The sequence below is a fragment of the Pleurodeles waltl genome, chromosome 2_2 (genome assembly GCF_031143425.1).
Source record: "Pleurodeles waltl isolate 20211129_DDA chromosome 2_2, aPleWal1.hap1.20221129, whole genome shotgun sequence".
NCBI classification, from domain to species: Eukaryota; Metazoa; Chordata; class Amphibia; order Caudata; family Salamandridae; genus Pleurodeles; species Pleurodeles waltl.
The window spans coordinates 1139298769-1139317598 of NC_090439.1; the positions used below are offsets into that span (position 1 = coordinate 1139298769).

General features: G+C 48.6%; 1 protein-coding gene across 1 annotated transcript in view; it reads right to left on the reverse strand.

The window, feature by feature from the left end:
• MROH1 (maestro heat like repeat family member 1) overlaps nucleotides 1-18830 on the reverse strand; it is a 1237492-nt gene that overhangs the window by 988932 nt on the left and 229730 nt on the right. The window contains exon 7 of the mRNA XM_069221041.1: nucleotides 10737-10888. Within this exon, the coding sequence (XP_069077142.1) occupies nucleotides 10737-10888 (152 nt within the window). The remainder of the gene's footprint in view (nucleotides 1-10736; nucleotides 10889-18830) is intronic.

Below are 18830 nucleotides of genomic sequence, written 5' to 3' on the forward strand. Positions count from 1 at the left end.
TAGACTTTGGGGAATCCAGCACCCCCCAGAAAAGATCCGACTGCAGCTACGGAAAGCAACGGAGGGCCTACAGAGTCCTTGGCGGGCCGTAAAACTTGCCTCCGACAATCGGAGGCCTGGAGACTGAGGGAGACGACCTGAAGGCCACCGCCCTCCCGGGGCTCTGGTAGCCCCGGGAGTCAGGCTGCAGGGGAGCCGGCGGTGAAGAGAGTCGAGGGTTGGAGCGGGCCCTTTGCACAGCCGCTGATGGAGGGGCTCCCGCTACCTACAGCTGACCCCCTTGGAAGGTGTAACCTGGCAGCGGAGGATCGAGAAGGCGATGCAAGGGAGACGCCGGCAGTGAGAACGGCACAGGCAGGCGCTGCGGGGCCAGCCCTGGCATCTGGCTTGCAGTGGCCTCGGCGGCCGCGTAACCTGCTCTGACTAGGAGGCCCAGTGGAGGAAGGAGCAGGGCTGCGGGCTGCCGACCTCCCGGAGATATGGAAGTTCTTGGCTTTGAGCTGCGGGGGAGCAGGTGGAGCGGAAGAGCAGAAGGTCGGAACAGATCCCTGGTTGGACGCAGATGGAGGGGGCTCTTGATGAGCACTTCGGACCCCCTTGAAAAGTGAGGTCTGGCGGCGGCGGATCAGGAAAGACACTCTGAAGAGATGCAGAGAGTGAGAGGGGCACGGGCCGGAGCAGTGAGGCTGTCCCTGGAGTTCAGCACGGGAGAATTAGCAGGTGCCTGCAGGGGTGATTCATCAGGTGCTGCTAGGGCCTCACGCAAGCGGAGGGCATGCTGGCCATCTGGCGGCCTGTTGGACTGGCCAGTATTGGGGGTCGAGGTGTCAGGTGGAAAGGGGTCCTGAGTTGAGTGTGAAAGCATCAGGGAGCACCCTGCCTGCCGGCCGGGACACCACTTGGTTGACCAGAAGACTGAGGACTTGTGCCAGGGGCACTGGAGAGGTGGCAATATCTAGGCCTTCCACCTCACTTGATGGATTGGCACCTGGGGAGGTGCTGACCAAAACTCTGCTCAGGTTGCCACTAGGTTCCAACTGGCAGGTCCTCCCTGGACCTCCCTAGGGAACGGACTGAGCAAACTGATGGGGAAAGACAGGGCGGCTCAGGTGGCCAGCTCGCACTCTATAACTCAATATACCACCCCAAGACAGCCTACACAGTGGCTCACACGACAGATGGGGGAAGTGTATGGGGATCCTCCCGGAGGGTACACAGTGGAGCCCACAAGATCGAATTTGATGCAGTCCATTTAAGGACTCCGATCAGCACTGGAACACCAGATAGAAACTCTGTCTATTGATCTAAACTTGCTGAGGGCAGACCTGCACAAAGTCTCAGACAAAGTCACCACAGCGCAAACCAACATAGGGACCCCTCCAGGGGTAAACGGCCACACTGAACAGGCAGATGACCACAGTAAGCGCCAAAGTGGCCGAACTTAGCAGGAGGGTGGAAGATGCAGAAGGGCGCTCCCATCGCAGCAATATTCGGGTGCTGGTGTACCCAGAAAAGACAGAGGGGGGCCTCGGCAGAGCGATTCCTGGAGGACTGGGTTAGATCGTCGCTGAGACCACGTGGCTTTTCGGAGATTTTTGTGATTGAAAGGGCATACAGGGCCATGGTCCCTCCTCCCCCAGCGGGGGCCCCTCCGAGGGCCATCATCGCGAAAGTCCTTAACTACAGAGATAAGGAATGCATTCTGAGAGCGGCCCACGAACAGCAAATCCCGCAGTATGTAAACTGCAATATCACCATATTCCCCGACTATACTAAACAGGTGCAGGAACAGCGCAAATCTTTCTTGGCAGCAAAACACAAACTAAAGGCCATGGAACTGACTTTTATGTTATATCCTGCCAAATTGAAAGTCATACATAATGGCAAAGCACACTTTTTTGATAAGCCACAGGATGTTTGGGACTGGCTCGAAATCGGGGTCCTGGAGATCGCGAGCCGGGGTTGTGAGATCCGACAATGGAACAGAACATGGGATAAATCTACCACACAGAGCACCTACAGACACCGGCGGAGAGAACCTGGAGCGAAAATCTTCGACTTCTCACAGAATTCATATAGGCGAAGATGGCACTATGCAATTGTCACAATCGAGCTCCCCGTAGAGAGCTGACTGGTCCCCTGAGCGGGCGACCTCAGGAGAGGTCGTCTCACGCAATCTGCGCTACAGCCCTGAGACTGCGCTACATACAGTGCCACTCAAGAAGGTCCTGCAGGAAGGCTGAGGAACATTACACCAGAGAGGAAAAATAGCTTTTAACTGTTCAGAACTTTGGGTTGCCATCTGCGCAGAAATGAACTTTTGGTCAGCAAGCTGAATCAACAGAGTGACTCACTAGGCTTTCTGAGACATATGCCATCACAACGTAAAGATACTTTGAATGAGCAAAATGAGCTTATCACATTCTTCACCCCATTATATTAATCAGATAACTGGGTGACTATGGGATACAAGAAGATTGAAGCTGGGGGACTAGCAACCTAAGGGACAGGTCCAGGTTGGACCGTTAGGGGGAGTTTCAACATCCAGACAATAGTGGGTGGGCTCCGATATGTTTAACACATTGGTTCATTTTGCACAATATGGCCATGTCCGCCCAGGGACACCCTCACAGAGGGGACACTTAGAATATCAAGCACAATGGTAGTCAGTAACCCTTATAACCTTTTCACTTAGAATGTGAGGGGACTTGCCAATGCTACAAAACGATATAGGGTGAAGTCATTGCTTAGGCGCCGGGGTAAGTATAGCTTGCCTTCAGGAAACCCATCTGACGGACAATGAAGCGCAGAAGCTGACCAAAAAATGGAGGGGACAAAACTACTATGCTACTTTTCCATTGTTCGCCGGGGGTGTGCATATCTGGTTAGCAGTTCCTTTTGCTGTGCACTTTATCGCGGCAGATATAGAGGGCATATATATCCTGCTTAAGGAGGGCGGGGGAGGATTGGATGGTCAGCAATTAGAGATACCAAATTCATACACCCCAAATACAGATGACCCCTCATTCTACCCCACGTTAGCCAGTAAACTGTCTACACACATGGGGACTGATATTTTTTGGGTGGGGGATTTCAATTGCATTACGGACGGGGATATGGATAGACACCCCCACAGACAGGGCACCAAGCCACAAATGACTACGAGTTTGAAAACAACGTCACAACTTGGGTTCAGGGACCTCTGGAGGGACACACACCCGGCACTCAGGGAATATACTTGTTTCTCGAATGCCCATGGCACATTTAGTAGGCTCGATCGTATATTGCTCACCCAACATACCACCCCCAAGGTACAGAATGTATCCCATCTTACAAGATACTTGTCAGACCACACTCCGGTGATGTGCGTTTCATTGGGGCTGTAGCTCCCTAACCCTGAAGAGATGGAGATTCCCATCAGAGATTCTTTAGGATCCGGTGGGTAGGAACACGATTGCACAATCACTGGCAGAATACATGGAACATAATTGGATGTCCACACAAAGGCGGGCAACAGAGTGGGAGGCATGTAAGATGGGGAGGATGTCTGGCGTTTACCTGTGGAGTGCAAAGGGCATTACAGGCAGAACTAATTCACAGGGAGGATACCCTGGCAGCGTGCCAGCAAAGCTCAGTGCGGGGGCAAAATAGTCAGGGGGAGGAAACTAAACATTCAGTAATTGAATGAAACCAGAGATAGACTTGAACGGTACACTTTAAAATGGTATTGACACCTCCTACACCTCCTACATCGTAAGGCAACAGATACGGGAGGCTCCTGGCATGGATCCTCAGACGAGAGCGACCGTGCTCCTTAGTTCTCCATCTCACAAACCCCCCAGAGGGAAGAGGGGAGGACCCAGCGCAATATAGTCAGAGTATAGGATAACCCGGGGGGATCCAGATCCAGAAAGTTTAAATGGCATACCTAACTGAGGTGCTCCTCTCCCTCAACTGAGTGAGACAGGGGTATAGGTGCTGGAATCTGTCATTACACTTGAAGAGGTTAAAGTGGCTATTCAATCTCTCCCACAGGGTAAAAGTCTGGGTAGTGATGGCTTTACGGCTGAGCTCTATTTGACATTTGCCACCACACTTGCTCCACGGCTCTTAGACGTATATAAAAAGGTGTTAACTGCTAATATATTACCAGACTTGATGCGCAAAGGCCTCATTGCTATGATCCCCAAATCGGGGACAGCCTCATCTGATCCAGTGTCCTACTGCCTTATCACTATGATTAACCTGGATGTAAAGATCCTATGTAAGATCCTTGCAGCATGGCTTGCCTCCGAGGTGACCCACCTGGTGCATCCTGACCAATGTGGGTTCATACCAGGACGGAATACAACTATGAAAACCCGTAGACTGATGCATGTCCTTCATGAGGTCGAAGATAGGGAGGAGGAACTGCCACTGTCTTGGTAGATATTGCTAAAGCGTTTGATAACTTCAACTGGGATTATCTCCTGGGGGTCCTTGACACCCAGGGGTTTGGGCCACAATTCCATAAGTGGGTCAAAATTCTCTACACCGTCAGCTAGGGTCAGAATGGGGGGACACTGCTCTGACATACTGAAGATACGGAGGGTTACACGGCAAGGGTGGCCCTCGTCACCCTTCCTTTTTGCGATGGCTCTGGAGCCATTGGCACGGAGACTTAGGCGCAACATGGAGGGGTGGGGCATTCCGGTGGGTGGGTCATGCCACCCATTGTCACTGTATACGGATGATACACTTTTTTACGTGAAAGACCCAAGATTTTCCCTCCCTATATTGATGAAAGAGCTGGAAACCTTCAGACAATTGTCTGACCTACACATTAATGTAAATTAATCATTGATATTCCCTTTGGGGAGCCTAGCACGGCTATGCCTCTGCGCTGGGAAACTGACCACTTCTGATATCTCGGAATCATGTTGGTCCACACCGTTAAGAGCTGCAATCAGCTCAACATAGAGAGAGTACTCTCAAAGTTTAGAAGGATCAGTGCAATTTTGGAACGCCCTCCCATTATCAATAATGGGGTGTGTAGAGGTCGCAAAAATTGTATTTTTGCCTTGATGATTATATAGGTTACAGAATTCGCTTGACACACTTCCTCGCTCGGTTTTTAAGCATCTGCATTCCCTGCTGGTGTCCCTGGTATGGGCATGGGTGGGTGGGGGGTTTTCAGCAGGGTGAAACAGGAAAACCTCCAACTCCCACTGATTGAGGGGGGGTTGGCATTACCCAAATTAGAGTAGTACTACTTAGCCTCCTAGTTACAACATATGGCGCTCTGGTTATCAGAGGGTGACAAATGGGAGAAAACCCTTCTTAGAGACGACGCCCGACACTAAACGCTATCACAGCTACTACACACTGGGGGTAGAGGGGAACAAGCACTCCCATGCAAAATAAAACATACAGCAACACTGGATGCGGGTGGGGAGAGTGGTCTTACACCGAGCACCATTTGCTCGGGACTTTGATTTTTTAAATCTTTCAGTGTTTCGACACTTAACCTCTACAGTAGGCGTTCGAACTTGGCAAGAGCGTGGGTGCCTAACTCTCGCAGACCTCTATCCCAATGAGACCTTTGTAACATTCAAGGCTGCACAGGACACATCTGGGTTGAATCAGGGACAGTTCTTAACATATGCCAGCATACGCATTAAAGCCCGAGAGATATGGCCCACCTATCCGGAGGCTCCTGCCTCATCAGTATTGTTTAGGGCACCCCTGGAATATGGGGGGAGGCGGGGCGCAAAAACAAATGATATCCCAACTTTACAAGGCCATTGTAGCAGATATGTCCAGGCCCACCTTGCAGGCCAGAGAGGATTGGGACACTGAACTGAACACCCCTCTTGAGGAGACACAGTGGAAGGCAATAGGCGCCCTGCTCCAACAGGGGACCTGCAACGCTAGATTTAAGCTAATGCATTTTAATTACATACATCGCACATATGTAATACCAGTCTCCATTCCTGGTGTCAGGATGCCATCTAAATACTCAATTTAGGATCGTTTTAGGGGAGGGAGGGGTCACAGCCAATGGGCTACTTACCCCTGGGCTAACTACACTGCCATATGACCCCCCTTCCTGTGGGGAGTGGGCAAAACCCTGTCCCAGAATTCCTAGTTCCACCAAAAACAAGATGATGGAACCCTCCCTCAAGTGTCCAACTCGGAAAGTCCACCTTAGCGGTGTGACTAGCCCTAAGTGGGGACACGCCTACTGAATAACTAATTTCCCACCTGTCCTGGGCAACGGATGGCAGCGCCCTAGTCTGTGAGGAGCCTGGGTCACATTCTAAAGGCGGCAGGGTATTTTAAGTCCCGGGCTTTAGTATGGCAGTTCACTAGCCAACCTGCTGGAGTAGGTGTAAACACCTTTCTTCGGAGCAGGCTTTGCTTCTTGCCTCAGAGTGTGGGCTCTCACCTCCAGGGGGGTCAGAAACATGTCAGTGGCGGAAGCCTGGTCGATAGAAGTCAGCTAGCACACTAAGGGGCTAGTAGAAGTCAGGGGCCACCTCTATGGTGCCCCCGGGTGCAGATCTTAATAAATCCAAGGCTGGTAACAGTCTGGATTTATTAAGACAAGGTGTTTGATACCAGACACCATAGGTTTCAGTGAAGCCATTAAGTAGCTGGGGAACTCGTAATGACGAGTGTTCAGTGCATACCTCAAGATGACTTCCTTGTTCACTTGCAACATCTAGTAATCGAACTAGCTATCACAGGGGCCTATCTGATCATGCAGATATGACCTCACATCAAATATAATGCACCCTGCCTTACGGCTCTAAGGCCTGCTGTAGGTGTGACTTACAGATATTTAGATGCATTGAGTGGTGCATGGCACAGAATGTGCACGCCATGACGTGTATTCGCCTGGTTTGTACCAGGACACGCAGTTTGTAATGGCAGCTGTGTGCAACTTTTTAGGGGGGTCCCCTGAGGGTGGCACAATTAATACTGCAATTAATACTGCAACCCTTAGGGTCCCCATACCCGTTGTAGGAGGCTGGCCTGGTTTGTAGTGGGTACCTACCAGGTCCATTTATCCATTATTAGTGAATTAGTCGTGTTCTAGCAGCTTAGGCTGATAGAAGTATCTATAGCAGAGCAGCTTAGGCTGAACTAGGAGACATGCAAAGCTCATGCAATACCACTTATAGTTACACAGTACTTATGCACAAGTAAAGACAATACTTGGGTGACAGTACCAAAAATCTCTTAGAGACAATACTCCTTCTGGAGGTATTATACACAATATATACACTAGACACCAAAATTAGACAAGTAAATAGTCATAGAACAATGCAAACAGTATGAAATCCTATAGAAAACAATGGGAGAAAATAGGTCTAGGGGCAACACAAACCATATACTAAAAAAATGGAATGTGAATCACAAATTCCCCCCTAGACAAGTGTAGTGGGTGCAAAATCGCTGGGAAAGTAAGAATACAGTAAAGGTAAGTAAACTACTCCACCCCAGAGCCCAGAAAAGCAGGAGTAAAGTACTGAAAGTTTCCTTAGGACACACTACACCTCGTTTTTGGGATTTTGCAGCAGCCAACCAAGTCTGGAAAGAACAACTGCTGGATTATTGGACCTGAAGACCTGCAACGGAAGGGGACCAAGTCCAGAAGTCGAAAGAAGTTCCAGGAAGGACAAAAGTCACTGCCAACCCAGAAGAGGGTGCAAAAGAAGAGTCCACAGTTAGTCAAAGACTGCAGAAATGTACCCTAGGAAGATGCCAGCAGGTTCCTGCATGATGCAAAAAATATCCCACGGCGTGAAGATTGTTGCAGACGAGATTTTGTGTTGGAAGGCGCCAACAAGCCTTGGCTATGACAAAAGTGTGTTTTTCGTCAAAATGGCACTGGATGGACCCAGGAGGGACCTGGGGGCCTCAAATTTGTGTGAGGAGGAAGAGGGGGCTCTCGGCACTTAAACAGAGGCCTCAGGAGGTGAAGAAGACACAATACACAGGGGTACCGTAGTTCTCGGGGAAGGCAGAGGTCTTACTTCCTCCAAATTGCATCAGCAGGACCTCAGGACAGTCTATGTCGATGATATCCACCCTCTGTGTCCTTAGGAGCACGCTCGTCGTTGTGAGAGGAGTCCCAGGGTACCGGTCGTCGTCTTGGAAGGTGCCTACTTGGAGAAGGGCAGTGACTCAGTCACTCCACGGGAGATTTCTTCGGTTCTTCTGGTGCAAGATGAAGACAGGGAGTCCCCAGAGAGTGCACACTGTGGAAACTGTTGCAGTTGCTGACTTGGAGCTGAGGTTGCTGAAGAAGTGTCTCTTGTAGACACTGTTGCAGTTACAGCGTTTCTCGGAGCAGGCTGTGGTTGATCCTAGGTCAGAAGAGTCTGAAGTTGTTGCAGAGGATTCCACTTCCCACCGGATAGCTGTGTGACATTAAAAGGTGCACTTAAGAGGTTTTGAGGTTGTCGCCGGATGCAAGGAGGTTTGGGATATATGAGGCCCCTGCTGGCCTGGTCGTTGTCTGTTGCCATCCACAGCTCCAACCTTGAAAAAGGCTGGGAGACCTGTTATGCGGGCTGTGGGGCCTGCAGCCAGCAATACACCAAGCTCCTGGCATATCCCCAGAAAGGTAGAGACTGCTGGAGGGATTGCTAGACTAGTATCGGAAAGCCCAAGGAGCGACACCTGGCTCAGCAAAAAACGCTCCAAGACTGAGTCTACCCTTTCACCAAATAGGTAGTTATCAATTAAGGACACCAGGAGGACCCCTAAGAAGCCTGTGGATCTTATCTATGTCCTAATAGCACTTCCTGTACAAACCATGACTTCTGAATGGTTTGGGCCATGGAAGTCCATAAATCCTCCGCTACTGCTAGTAAGATCTCAACAAAGCCTCAAAGTGCATGGATGTACTATCAAAGAAGACAGCTCATGTTAATAGACTTCAATGTAACGCTGGCCTAGGAGAACACTCCAACCTTTGAATTCTCTTAGGAAGAGTAATTGGAAAAGCTTTCAGGTTTACTCTGTTGGTGGGCGCTTGTATATACATCAGTTTGTAACCTCATCTGGGATGTAACACCTGGGAAAAATCTAAGATAAGATACATGGGATTACCTACAACCTCTAGCAGTGGCCCCCATTAACGGTACACCGAGATAATGGGTCTAACTGTAAACTTGCTTCTAGTCAGGAGTACAAACACATTTTTAGTGTTTGAAAACACATTAAAAAAGATGAATCACGTTATCTATGTAAGAGCAATCCTAAACGCCAAACAAGAAGTTCAGCTTTTTAACCAACACATAGTTGGAGTCGATGGCGTTCAAAAGGCTGTGATTCCAGTCAGAAAACATCTTCTTTTGCGAACAGCCAATAGTGATGCACTGGCTAAGTTACTTTAACGCTTCATCCCTAAATCGTATGCAGGTGAAGAGCCATGTTCTTCCTGCATCTGTTCCAATACCCTGGCAACACCGCAATTGAAGGAATGTCATGTATAGTTATGTACAGGGGAGCACATACACTTTGTCAATAGGTGACACCGCATGGTACAGAATTTACTACAGACTTAAACACATATTTCATATTCAATGCTTATCCTGTGAAGTAAAATGAAGAAACATTGATTCTAACTGATAGGTCATCCATGCTAAACAAAATAGTATTTTATTCCATCTGATTGGAAAACGCCACATTATAGCATTTATTGTCTGCCAACTGATTGCTGTAGCTTGTGCTGTATAAGTATTTGCACAACCCTTAATGCACCTGTTGTATTACATGTGGGAACGTTCCCTGAAATAGCATTAGGGGTTCAATGCAAGTCTAAAGCACTACAATATACACAAATGTATCATATTAGGATGGAGGGTCATCATATACTCAGTGATAAGCCCTGCAGCATTGGCAGCCTCTAGTTCCATCTAGGAGTCTGTTTGACCATTAGTACTAATTTGCCCCCACTTAATGGAACTTTTCTAGCACGGAAGTGCCGGCCGAACATTCTCCTCTTCTGATTCTCCAGTCACTGCTCACACAGACTCAATCACTGTGCTCACATTGTGCCTGTTAAGCACTTAAACCCCAGCAGGTGTAAGGGACAACTCAGAGGAGGACTGTAAAATATCGCTAGATGTCTCTAGTAAATTGTGTGGAGGTAATTTGTCTCAGGATTCCAGAACCTCAAGGGCCTTTATGGTTCAAGCCATGGGGACAGATGCCATGCCATGAAGTGTCCACGAAGAGGGTGTAGTATGGATGGCAGTCCATCAGGAAAAGGAAGAACAGATAGGCGTGTCTTATTCTTCTCTATGACAAGTTAGACACATCCATCCTCAGTGTGTCATGAATCAGACAACCCAGACACAAAATCTCTATCTGCAGGGGTTTATATGTATATACCTGAATCCATGTTCTGGCTCCTGGAAATAGTGGACACACGCAACTGTTGATATGTTACAGGAAGAGGCCATTATGTACACTCAGCAAGTATAGGTTATGTTTCTGAATGATGAAACTTATGTCAATCTCAGCAGTCATTATAGAAAATACGGTGAGCATTACGAAAAAGCATTTTACGTCACACATTCATGCTCCATATAAAAGATAAGTCATGCCTAATTTCCACACAGATATATAAATAAATACACACACATGCATACACACACACTTAAAGAAACCTATGAGAGCTACAAGAAAAAGGATATTAGCAGCCCTCAGACATAAATGTAATGCTAAATGCTACGCACCTTGGTTTCCCTGTTCTGAAGCCAGCTGTTAAAGAGAATGTCATAGGCACTGTAGATCTCACTGGCAAAGGTGTCTTTTCTGACAGTGGGATCAGGAGCTTGGTCCAGGTTAGCCAGGTATTCCTGGATGCTGTCAGTGAAATGTTGCAATGCTGCACAAACAAAATCAGATTAATGACTATATAACAACGGCTATCAATAAAGTCTAGAAAAAAATGACAATTCTGAATAAGTTCATTGTAACTGAGAAAAGTGTATCTGCAGTTCAGCTGTACAGTACAGCATGGCTATCACCCATCACATTTTAGATTACTGCTTGTAAATTATGCTAGTACTTACCTGTATATTGGTCCTTTAAAGAGTACGCTAGTCTAAAAGATCAAGCACTGAAGATGATACGAAGTCCAACTCAATTATGATATGCTACTGCAACTACATAAGCATAATTATTTACCTGTAATATAGTGCTGCAATATACGTCAGATGTCAGTTAACCGTAGGGACATTGGCACTCACTTTTCTCACAGTCAAAGTGAGGAGTTACTCAATTGAGCTTTCACCATCCATGAATCGGGTTCCTGGCCTTACAATGCGAATATTACAATCTGCCCCTGTTAAACTGAGTGTCCCATTCTGTCCATATCCAAACGAAGAAAGAATGTACACAGACCAAGTTCTTGTCTTGCAGATCTATACAAGACAAGACATTTGTTGCTTCTAATTTGGCAACCATTCTTGTAGGATATAAAAAACAAATTAAACTATGGACAGGTGGATATATGCCTTATTAAGTTAAACATATTCCCACATGTCGATATCCAAACAATAATTATTGTTGAAATATTTGTTGTAATAAAACACAGAGGACATTTGCCCCGCAAAATTTCTACAAGGAACAACTGTTAGTAAGCAGATAAATAAGCTGTCATCTTTCAAAGGCCCTCTGCAATTTTGCTGGCGCTTACCCCACTAAGCCCTGCTCAACAAGTTTCGGGAGAGGGTCCCTGGGGCCACTGTGGAGTACTTTCTTTTAAACAAAGAATCGGTGAAGAGTGCAGGTGTCCTCTAGGAGGCATTTAAGGCCACAATTAGGAGGGTTTGCACTGGGGCACAAGCTGGCATACTGAAAGATATCAGGTCCCGGTTTAAGACTACTGAAGACACTCTGCAGAATTTGGAGTGGGACTATGCCTCCCATCCTTCGCCTGACATACTGGCAAGAATTGGGGACCAGGTGACTGAATACAATGGGACTGCAGAACATAAGGTGTCACATTTGTCAAGGAGATATGTTGACCATGCATATGGCGAGGAGGGCAGGTCTGGGCTTGATTGGCTAACAAATTTAAGACCCCTGGGGCTCAAACACATATTGAATATAGTCAAATCAGGAGGTGAGACGTGCTAGTTCCTTTCTAGAACAGTTTTTCGCATTCTTACGCCGTGCTATATGGGCACAGAGATACAGCGACAGTTGCAGATACAGTGTGCTACCTTAATTGGACAAAAAGAACGTCTTAGCCAGATATTTACCACTGATGAAATTAAAGAAATCATCAGTTGGCTGCGAAATGGTTAAGGGCCCGGGACTGGACAGTGTACCAGGGAAATTTTGCAAGGAGTACGCAGACTTTCTGGCTCTGTACCTCCCGCAACTGTTCAGGGATTCCTACATGGCGCAGCGCTCGTTGCCTCCCTTAGAAAGCACTCATTTTCATGCTCCTGAAGCCTAATAAGCCACCTGAGCACTGTGAATCATATCGCACATGACCCCTCATCAATACTGATACTAAAATCTTAGCCAAATTGATAGCTACACGTTTACTGCCACTGATGCCCAAATATGGTCTCGCCGGATCATGCCTGGTTCATCCCCTCCCGGTGTACCACTCAAAATCTCCACACACTATTTGCCCTGCTACATCGCTTAGATCAATCTATGAAGGCAGCAGCGATCCTCGTTGACACCACCAAAGCGTTTGATTCCATCACCTGACCCTACATGTCCAACATCCTATAGGGGATGGGTATTCCTACTGGTTTATCAATTGGATATGGCTACTGTACCGGTAGCCAGGACAACTTACAGGTGTGTAGGGGGTACTAGACAAGGATGTCCCGTATCACTGATTCGGTTTGCCCTGGCTATAGAACCACTGGCCTGTGTCACTAGGCAACCTTAAGCCACAGAATCCCTCAGATTTCGATTGCGCACGTTGGCAATATTCCTGTTTGCCGACAACATGGTGCACTGTAGGAGGCTGGCCTGGCTTATAATGGGTACCTAATGGTACTTACACCTTGTGCCAGGTCCCGCTATCCCTTATTAGTAGATTAGTAGCGTTCTAGCAGCTTAGGCTGATAGAGGTAGCTATTGCAGATCAGCTTAGGCTGAACTAGGAGACATGCAAAGCTCCTACTATACCACTTATATCATATAGCACTATATCATAAGAAACACAATACTCAGTTACTAAAAATAAAGGTACTTTATTTTAGTGACAATATGCCAAAAGTATCTCAGAGGATATACTCCCTTAGGAGGTAAGTAAAATACACAAAATATACACACAAACGAATATCAGGTAAGTAAACAGTTAGAAAAGTAGTGCAAACACTGTAGAACACAATAGAATGCAATAGGACACAATAGGCCTAGGGGCAACACAAACTATACACTCCAAAAGTGGAATGCGAACCACGAATGAACCCCAGGCCTAGTGTAGTGTGTAGAGGGTCGCTGGGAGTGTAAGAAAACACTAAGGGTGTCCACGATACCCCACCCCAAGACCCTGAAAAATAGGAGTAAAGTTACCCTACTACCCCAGAAAGACAGTAAAGTGGAGATAGGGGATTCTGCAAAGGCAACAACTGACTACAAAGCACTGAAGACAGATTCCTGGACCTGAGGAAGGGGACCAAGTCCAAGAGTCACAGAAGTGTCCAGGGGGGGCAGCAGCCCACTAAACCCCGGATGAAGGTGCAAGAGGGCTGCCTCCAGGTGGAAGAAGCCGAAGATTCTGCAACAACAGAAGGCACCAGGAACTTCTCCTTTGGTAAGAAGATGTTCCACGGCGTGCTGGAGGATGCAGAGTTGTTTCCACGCAGAAAGACCACAAAAAAGCCTTGCTAGCTGCAAGAGTCGCGGTTGAAGATAATGGGTGCTGCACAGGGCCCAGAAAGGACCAGGAGGTCGACCTTTTGAGGAGGAGACATAGTGGGCGCTAAGCAACAGAGGGAGCCCACGCAGAAGCAGGCAGCACCCACAGAAGCACTTGAACAGGCGTTCAGGAAATCTAAGCACGGTGGTCGTTTCAACACTACAAAAGAGGGTCCCACGAAGCCGGTCAACTCAGCGAGTTAAGCAATGCAGGACGGAGTGCTGGGGACCTTGGCTGTGCTGTGCACGAAGGAATCCTTGCAAAAGTGCACAGAAGCCCTAGCAGCTGCAGATCACGCCGTACACAGGATTACTGTCTGGCGTGGGGAGGCATGTACTTACCTCCACCAAATGTGGAAACACGGACCACTGGACTGTCGTGGTCACTTGGATCCAGCTCCTGTGATCCAGGGACCACGCTCGTGAAGATGAGGGGACCCAGAGGACCGGTGATGCAGAAGTTTGGTGCCTGCGTTAGCAAGGGGAAGATTCCGTCGATCCACAGGAGATTTCTTCTTGGCTTCCAATGCAGGGTGAAGGTAGACAGCCCTCAGAGCATGCACCACCAGGAAACAGTCGAGAAAGCCGGCAGGATTAGGCGCTACAATGTTGCTGGTAGTCGTCTTGCTACTTTGTTGCGGTTTTGCAGGCATCCTTGAGCAGTCAGCGGTCGGTCCTTGGCAGAAGTCGAAGAGGGAGGTGCAGAGGAACTCTGGTGAGCTCTTGCATTCGTTATCTGATGAGAAACACACAGGAGAGGCCCTAAATAGCCCTCAGAGGAGGATTGGCTACCTAACCAGGTAAGAGCCTATCAGGAGGGGTCTCTGGCGTCACCTGCTGGCACTGGCCACTCAGAGGTCTCCATTGTGCCCTCACACCTCTGAATTCATGATGGCAGAGGTCTGGGGCACACTGGAGGAGCTCTGGGCACCACCCCTCGGGTGGTGATGGACAGGGGAGTGGTCACTCCCCTTTCCTTTGTCCAGTTTCACGCCAGAGCAGGGGCATCCCTGAACCGGTGTAGATGGGCTTATGCAAGGAGGGCACCATCTGTGCCCCTCAAAGCATTTCCAGAGGCTGGGGGAGGCTACTCCTCCCCAGCCCTTAACACCTATTTCCAAAGGGAGGAAATCTTTTGTTCTGCCTTCCTGGGACTGGGCTGCCCAGACTCCAGGAGGGCAGAAACCTGTCTGAGGGTTGGCAGCAGCGGTATCTGCAGAGAAAACCCCAGAGAGCTGGTTTGGCAGTACCCGGGGTCTATGCTGGAGCCCCGGGGATGCATGGGATTGGCACCCCAATACCAGATTTGGCTTGGGGGGACAATTCCATGATCCTAGACATGTTACATGGCCATGTTCGGAGGTACCATTGTGAAGCTACACATAGGTATGACCTATATGTAGTTCACGCATGTAATGTGTCCCCGCACTCACAAAGTCCGGGGAAATTGCCCTGAACAATGTGGGGGCACCTTGGCTAGTGCCACGGTGCCCTCACACTTAGTAACTTTGCATCTAACCTTCACCAAGTGAGGTTTAGATATATAGGTGACTTATAAGTTACTTAAGTGCACTGTAAAATGGCTGTGAAATAACGTGGACGTTATTACACTCAGGCTGCAGTGGCAGTCCTGTGTAAGATTTGTCTGAGCTTCCTATGGGTGGCAAAAGAAATGCTGCAGTCCATAGGAATCTCCTGGAACCCCAATACCCTTCGTACCTAGGTTCCATATACTAGGGAATTATAAGGGTGTTCCAGTGTGCAATCAGAACGGGTGAAAATGGTGTAAGGAAATGCCTCCTTGGCATGGTTACCCCCTGACTTTTTGCCTTTGCTGATGCCAAGTTATGATTTGAAAGTGTGCTGGGACCTGCTAACCAGGCCCCAGCACCAGTGGTAATTCCCTAAACTGTACCTTTGTCTTCACAATTGGCACAACCCTGGCACCCAGGTAAGTCCCTTGTAACTGGTACCCCTGGTATCAAGGGCCCTGATGCCAGGGAAGGTCTCTAAGGGCTGCAGCATGTCTTATGCCACCCTGGGGACCTCTCACTCAGCTCATGCACACTGCTTGCTCAGTGCCATGCCAACTTCACACTGCCTATGGCATAGATAAGTCACCCCTCTAGCAGGCCTTACAGCCCTAAGGCAGGGTGCACTATACCACAGGTGAGGGCATAGGTGCATGAGCACTATGCCCCTACAGTGTCTAAGCAAAACCTTAGACATTGTAAGTGCAGGGTAGCCATAAGAGTATATGGTCTGGGAGTATGTCATACACAAACTCCACAGCACCATAATGGCTACACTGAAAACTGGGAAGTTTGGTATCAAACTTCTCAGCACAATAAATGCACACTAATGCCAGTGTACATTTTATTGTGAAATACACCCAGAGGGCATCTTAGAGATATCCCCTGAAAACATACCCGACTTCAAGTGTGGGCTGACTAGTTTTTGCCAACCTGCCACACACCAGACATGTTGGCCACCTGGGGGAGAGTGCCTTTGTCACTCTGTGGCCAGGAACAAAGCCTGTACTGGGTGGAGGTGCTTCTCACCTCCCCCTGCGGGAACTAACACCTGGCGGTGAGCCTCAAAGGCTCACCCCCTTTGTTACAGCGCCACAGGGCATCCCAGTTAGTGGAGATGCCCGCCCCTCTGGCCACTGCCCCCACTTTTGGCGGCAAGGCTGGAGGAGATGATGAGAAAAACAAGGAGGAGTCACTCCCCAGTCAGGACAGCTCCTAAGGTGTCCTGAGCTGAGGTGACTCTTACTTTTAGAAATCCTCCATCTTGCAGATGGAGGATCCCCCCAATAGGATTAGGGATGTGCCCCCCTTCCCATAGGGAGGAGGCACAAAGAGGGTGTAGCCACCCTCAGGGCCAGTAGCCATTGGCTACTGCCCTCCCAGACCTAAACACACCCCTAAATTGAGTAATTAGGGGCTCCCAGAACCGAGGAAGATAGATTCCTACAACCTAAAGAAGAAGGACTGCTGACCTGAAGCCCTGCAGTGAAGACGGAGACGACAACTGATTTGGCCCCAGCCCCACTGGCCTGTCTCCCTACTTCGAAGAAAACTGCAACAGCGACGAATCCAACAGGGTCCAGCGACCTCTGAAGCCTCAGAGGACTACCCTGCATCTAAAGGACCAAGAAGTTCCCGAGAATGGCGGACCTGTTCAAGAAACTGCAACTTTTGGAAACAAAGAAGCAACTTTTAAAGACCACACGTTTCCCGCCGGAAGTGTGAGAATTTCCACTCTGCACCCGACGCCCCCGGCTCGACCTGCGGAAAACTAACACTACAGGGAGGACTCCCCGGCGACTACGATCCCGTGAGTAGCCAGAGTTGACCCCCCCCTGAGTCCCCACAGCAACGACTGCAGAGGAAATCCAGAGGCTCCCCCTGACCGCGACTGCCTGCTTCAAGGAACCCGACACCTGGAAACCACACTGCACCCGCAGCCCCCAGGACCTGAAGGAACCGAACTCCAGTGCAGGAGCGACACCCAGGCGACCCTCTGCCTAGCCCAGGTGGTGGCTACCCCGAGGAGCCCCCCCCCCCGTGTCTGCATCGTTGAAGAGACCCCCCGGGTCTCCCCATTGATTCCGATTGAAAACACGATGCCTGTTTGCACTCTGCACCCGGCCGCCCTTGGGCCACTGAGGGTGTACTTTCTGTGCCTGCTTGTGTCCCCCCGGTGCCCTACAAACCCCCCCCTGTCTGCCCTCCGAACTCGTGGGTACTTACCTGCTGGCAGACTGGAACCGGGGAACCCCTATTTCCATTGAAGCCTATGTGTTTTGGGCACCACTTTGACCTCTGCACCTGGCCGGCCCTGAGCTGCTGGTGTGGTAACTTTGGGGTTGCCTTAAACCCCCAACAGTGGGCTACCTTGGACCCAAATTTTTAACCCTGTGAGTGTTTTACTTACCTGTGAACTTAACATTTACTTAACTCCCCCAGGAACTATTGATTTTTACAGTGTCCACTTTTAAAATAAATAAATTTTTTCTATATAAAAACCTATTGGCCTGGATTAAGTCTTTGAGTGTGTGTTCCTCATTTATTGCCTGTGTGTGTACAACAAATGCTTAACACTACCCTCTGATAAGCCTACTGCTCGACCACACTACCACAAAATAGAGCATTAGAATTAGCTCTTTTTGCCACTATCTTACCTCTAAGGGGAACCCTTGGACTCTGTGGACACTATTTCTTACTTTGAAATAGTATATACAGAGCCAACTTCCTAAGTATACCAACACAATAAAAAAAAAAGGTTGCAACAGAAGCAGGATTTTTTCCGAGACAATCAAGCACCACATCAACCGCCTGCCAGATCAATATATTAATTATATACAGAAAAGTGCAATGCCATCACCAACTTTTTCAGTGAAAAAAATACAGAAGATCCAACAACCTGTCGCCAACACCAACCCTGCTTTATCTCTTTCGCTCACACCTTCCTGTAGAATCCCACAATGGTCAAAGCCCTATCACACAAGATCTCAGTCATATACTCAACTTCCTCAAAGCCTCTTTTAATGAAGAGGACATCTTTCAACTGTCTTTTATCAAAGCTCTCCATGGGGAGGCTCGCTCACCCATGTTGACCACTGTCAATACCTCTCTCCCTTGTTGTATAGCTATTTTAGCCATGTTTTAGACACGTTATTTTAGCAAACTAAGCCTACCGTTGTGCACTTTAGCCCAGTTGTATTTTATTCAGCATTGCTTTGTTTTTCTAGCATTAGCCACATCTGCAGTGTTGTTTTATTTTCTCTGTGTGTTCTTTCACTTAGGAAAGCATCCCATTCTTAGTACTGCATTCGTTTCACTTTGTGCTTTCCTTAAGGCTGGAGTCAGATAGGGTTGTCGGCAAAAGTGGTACACTGTCTCCGATATTCACAGAAACATACATCT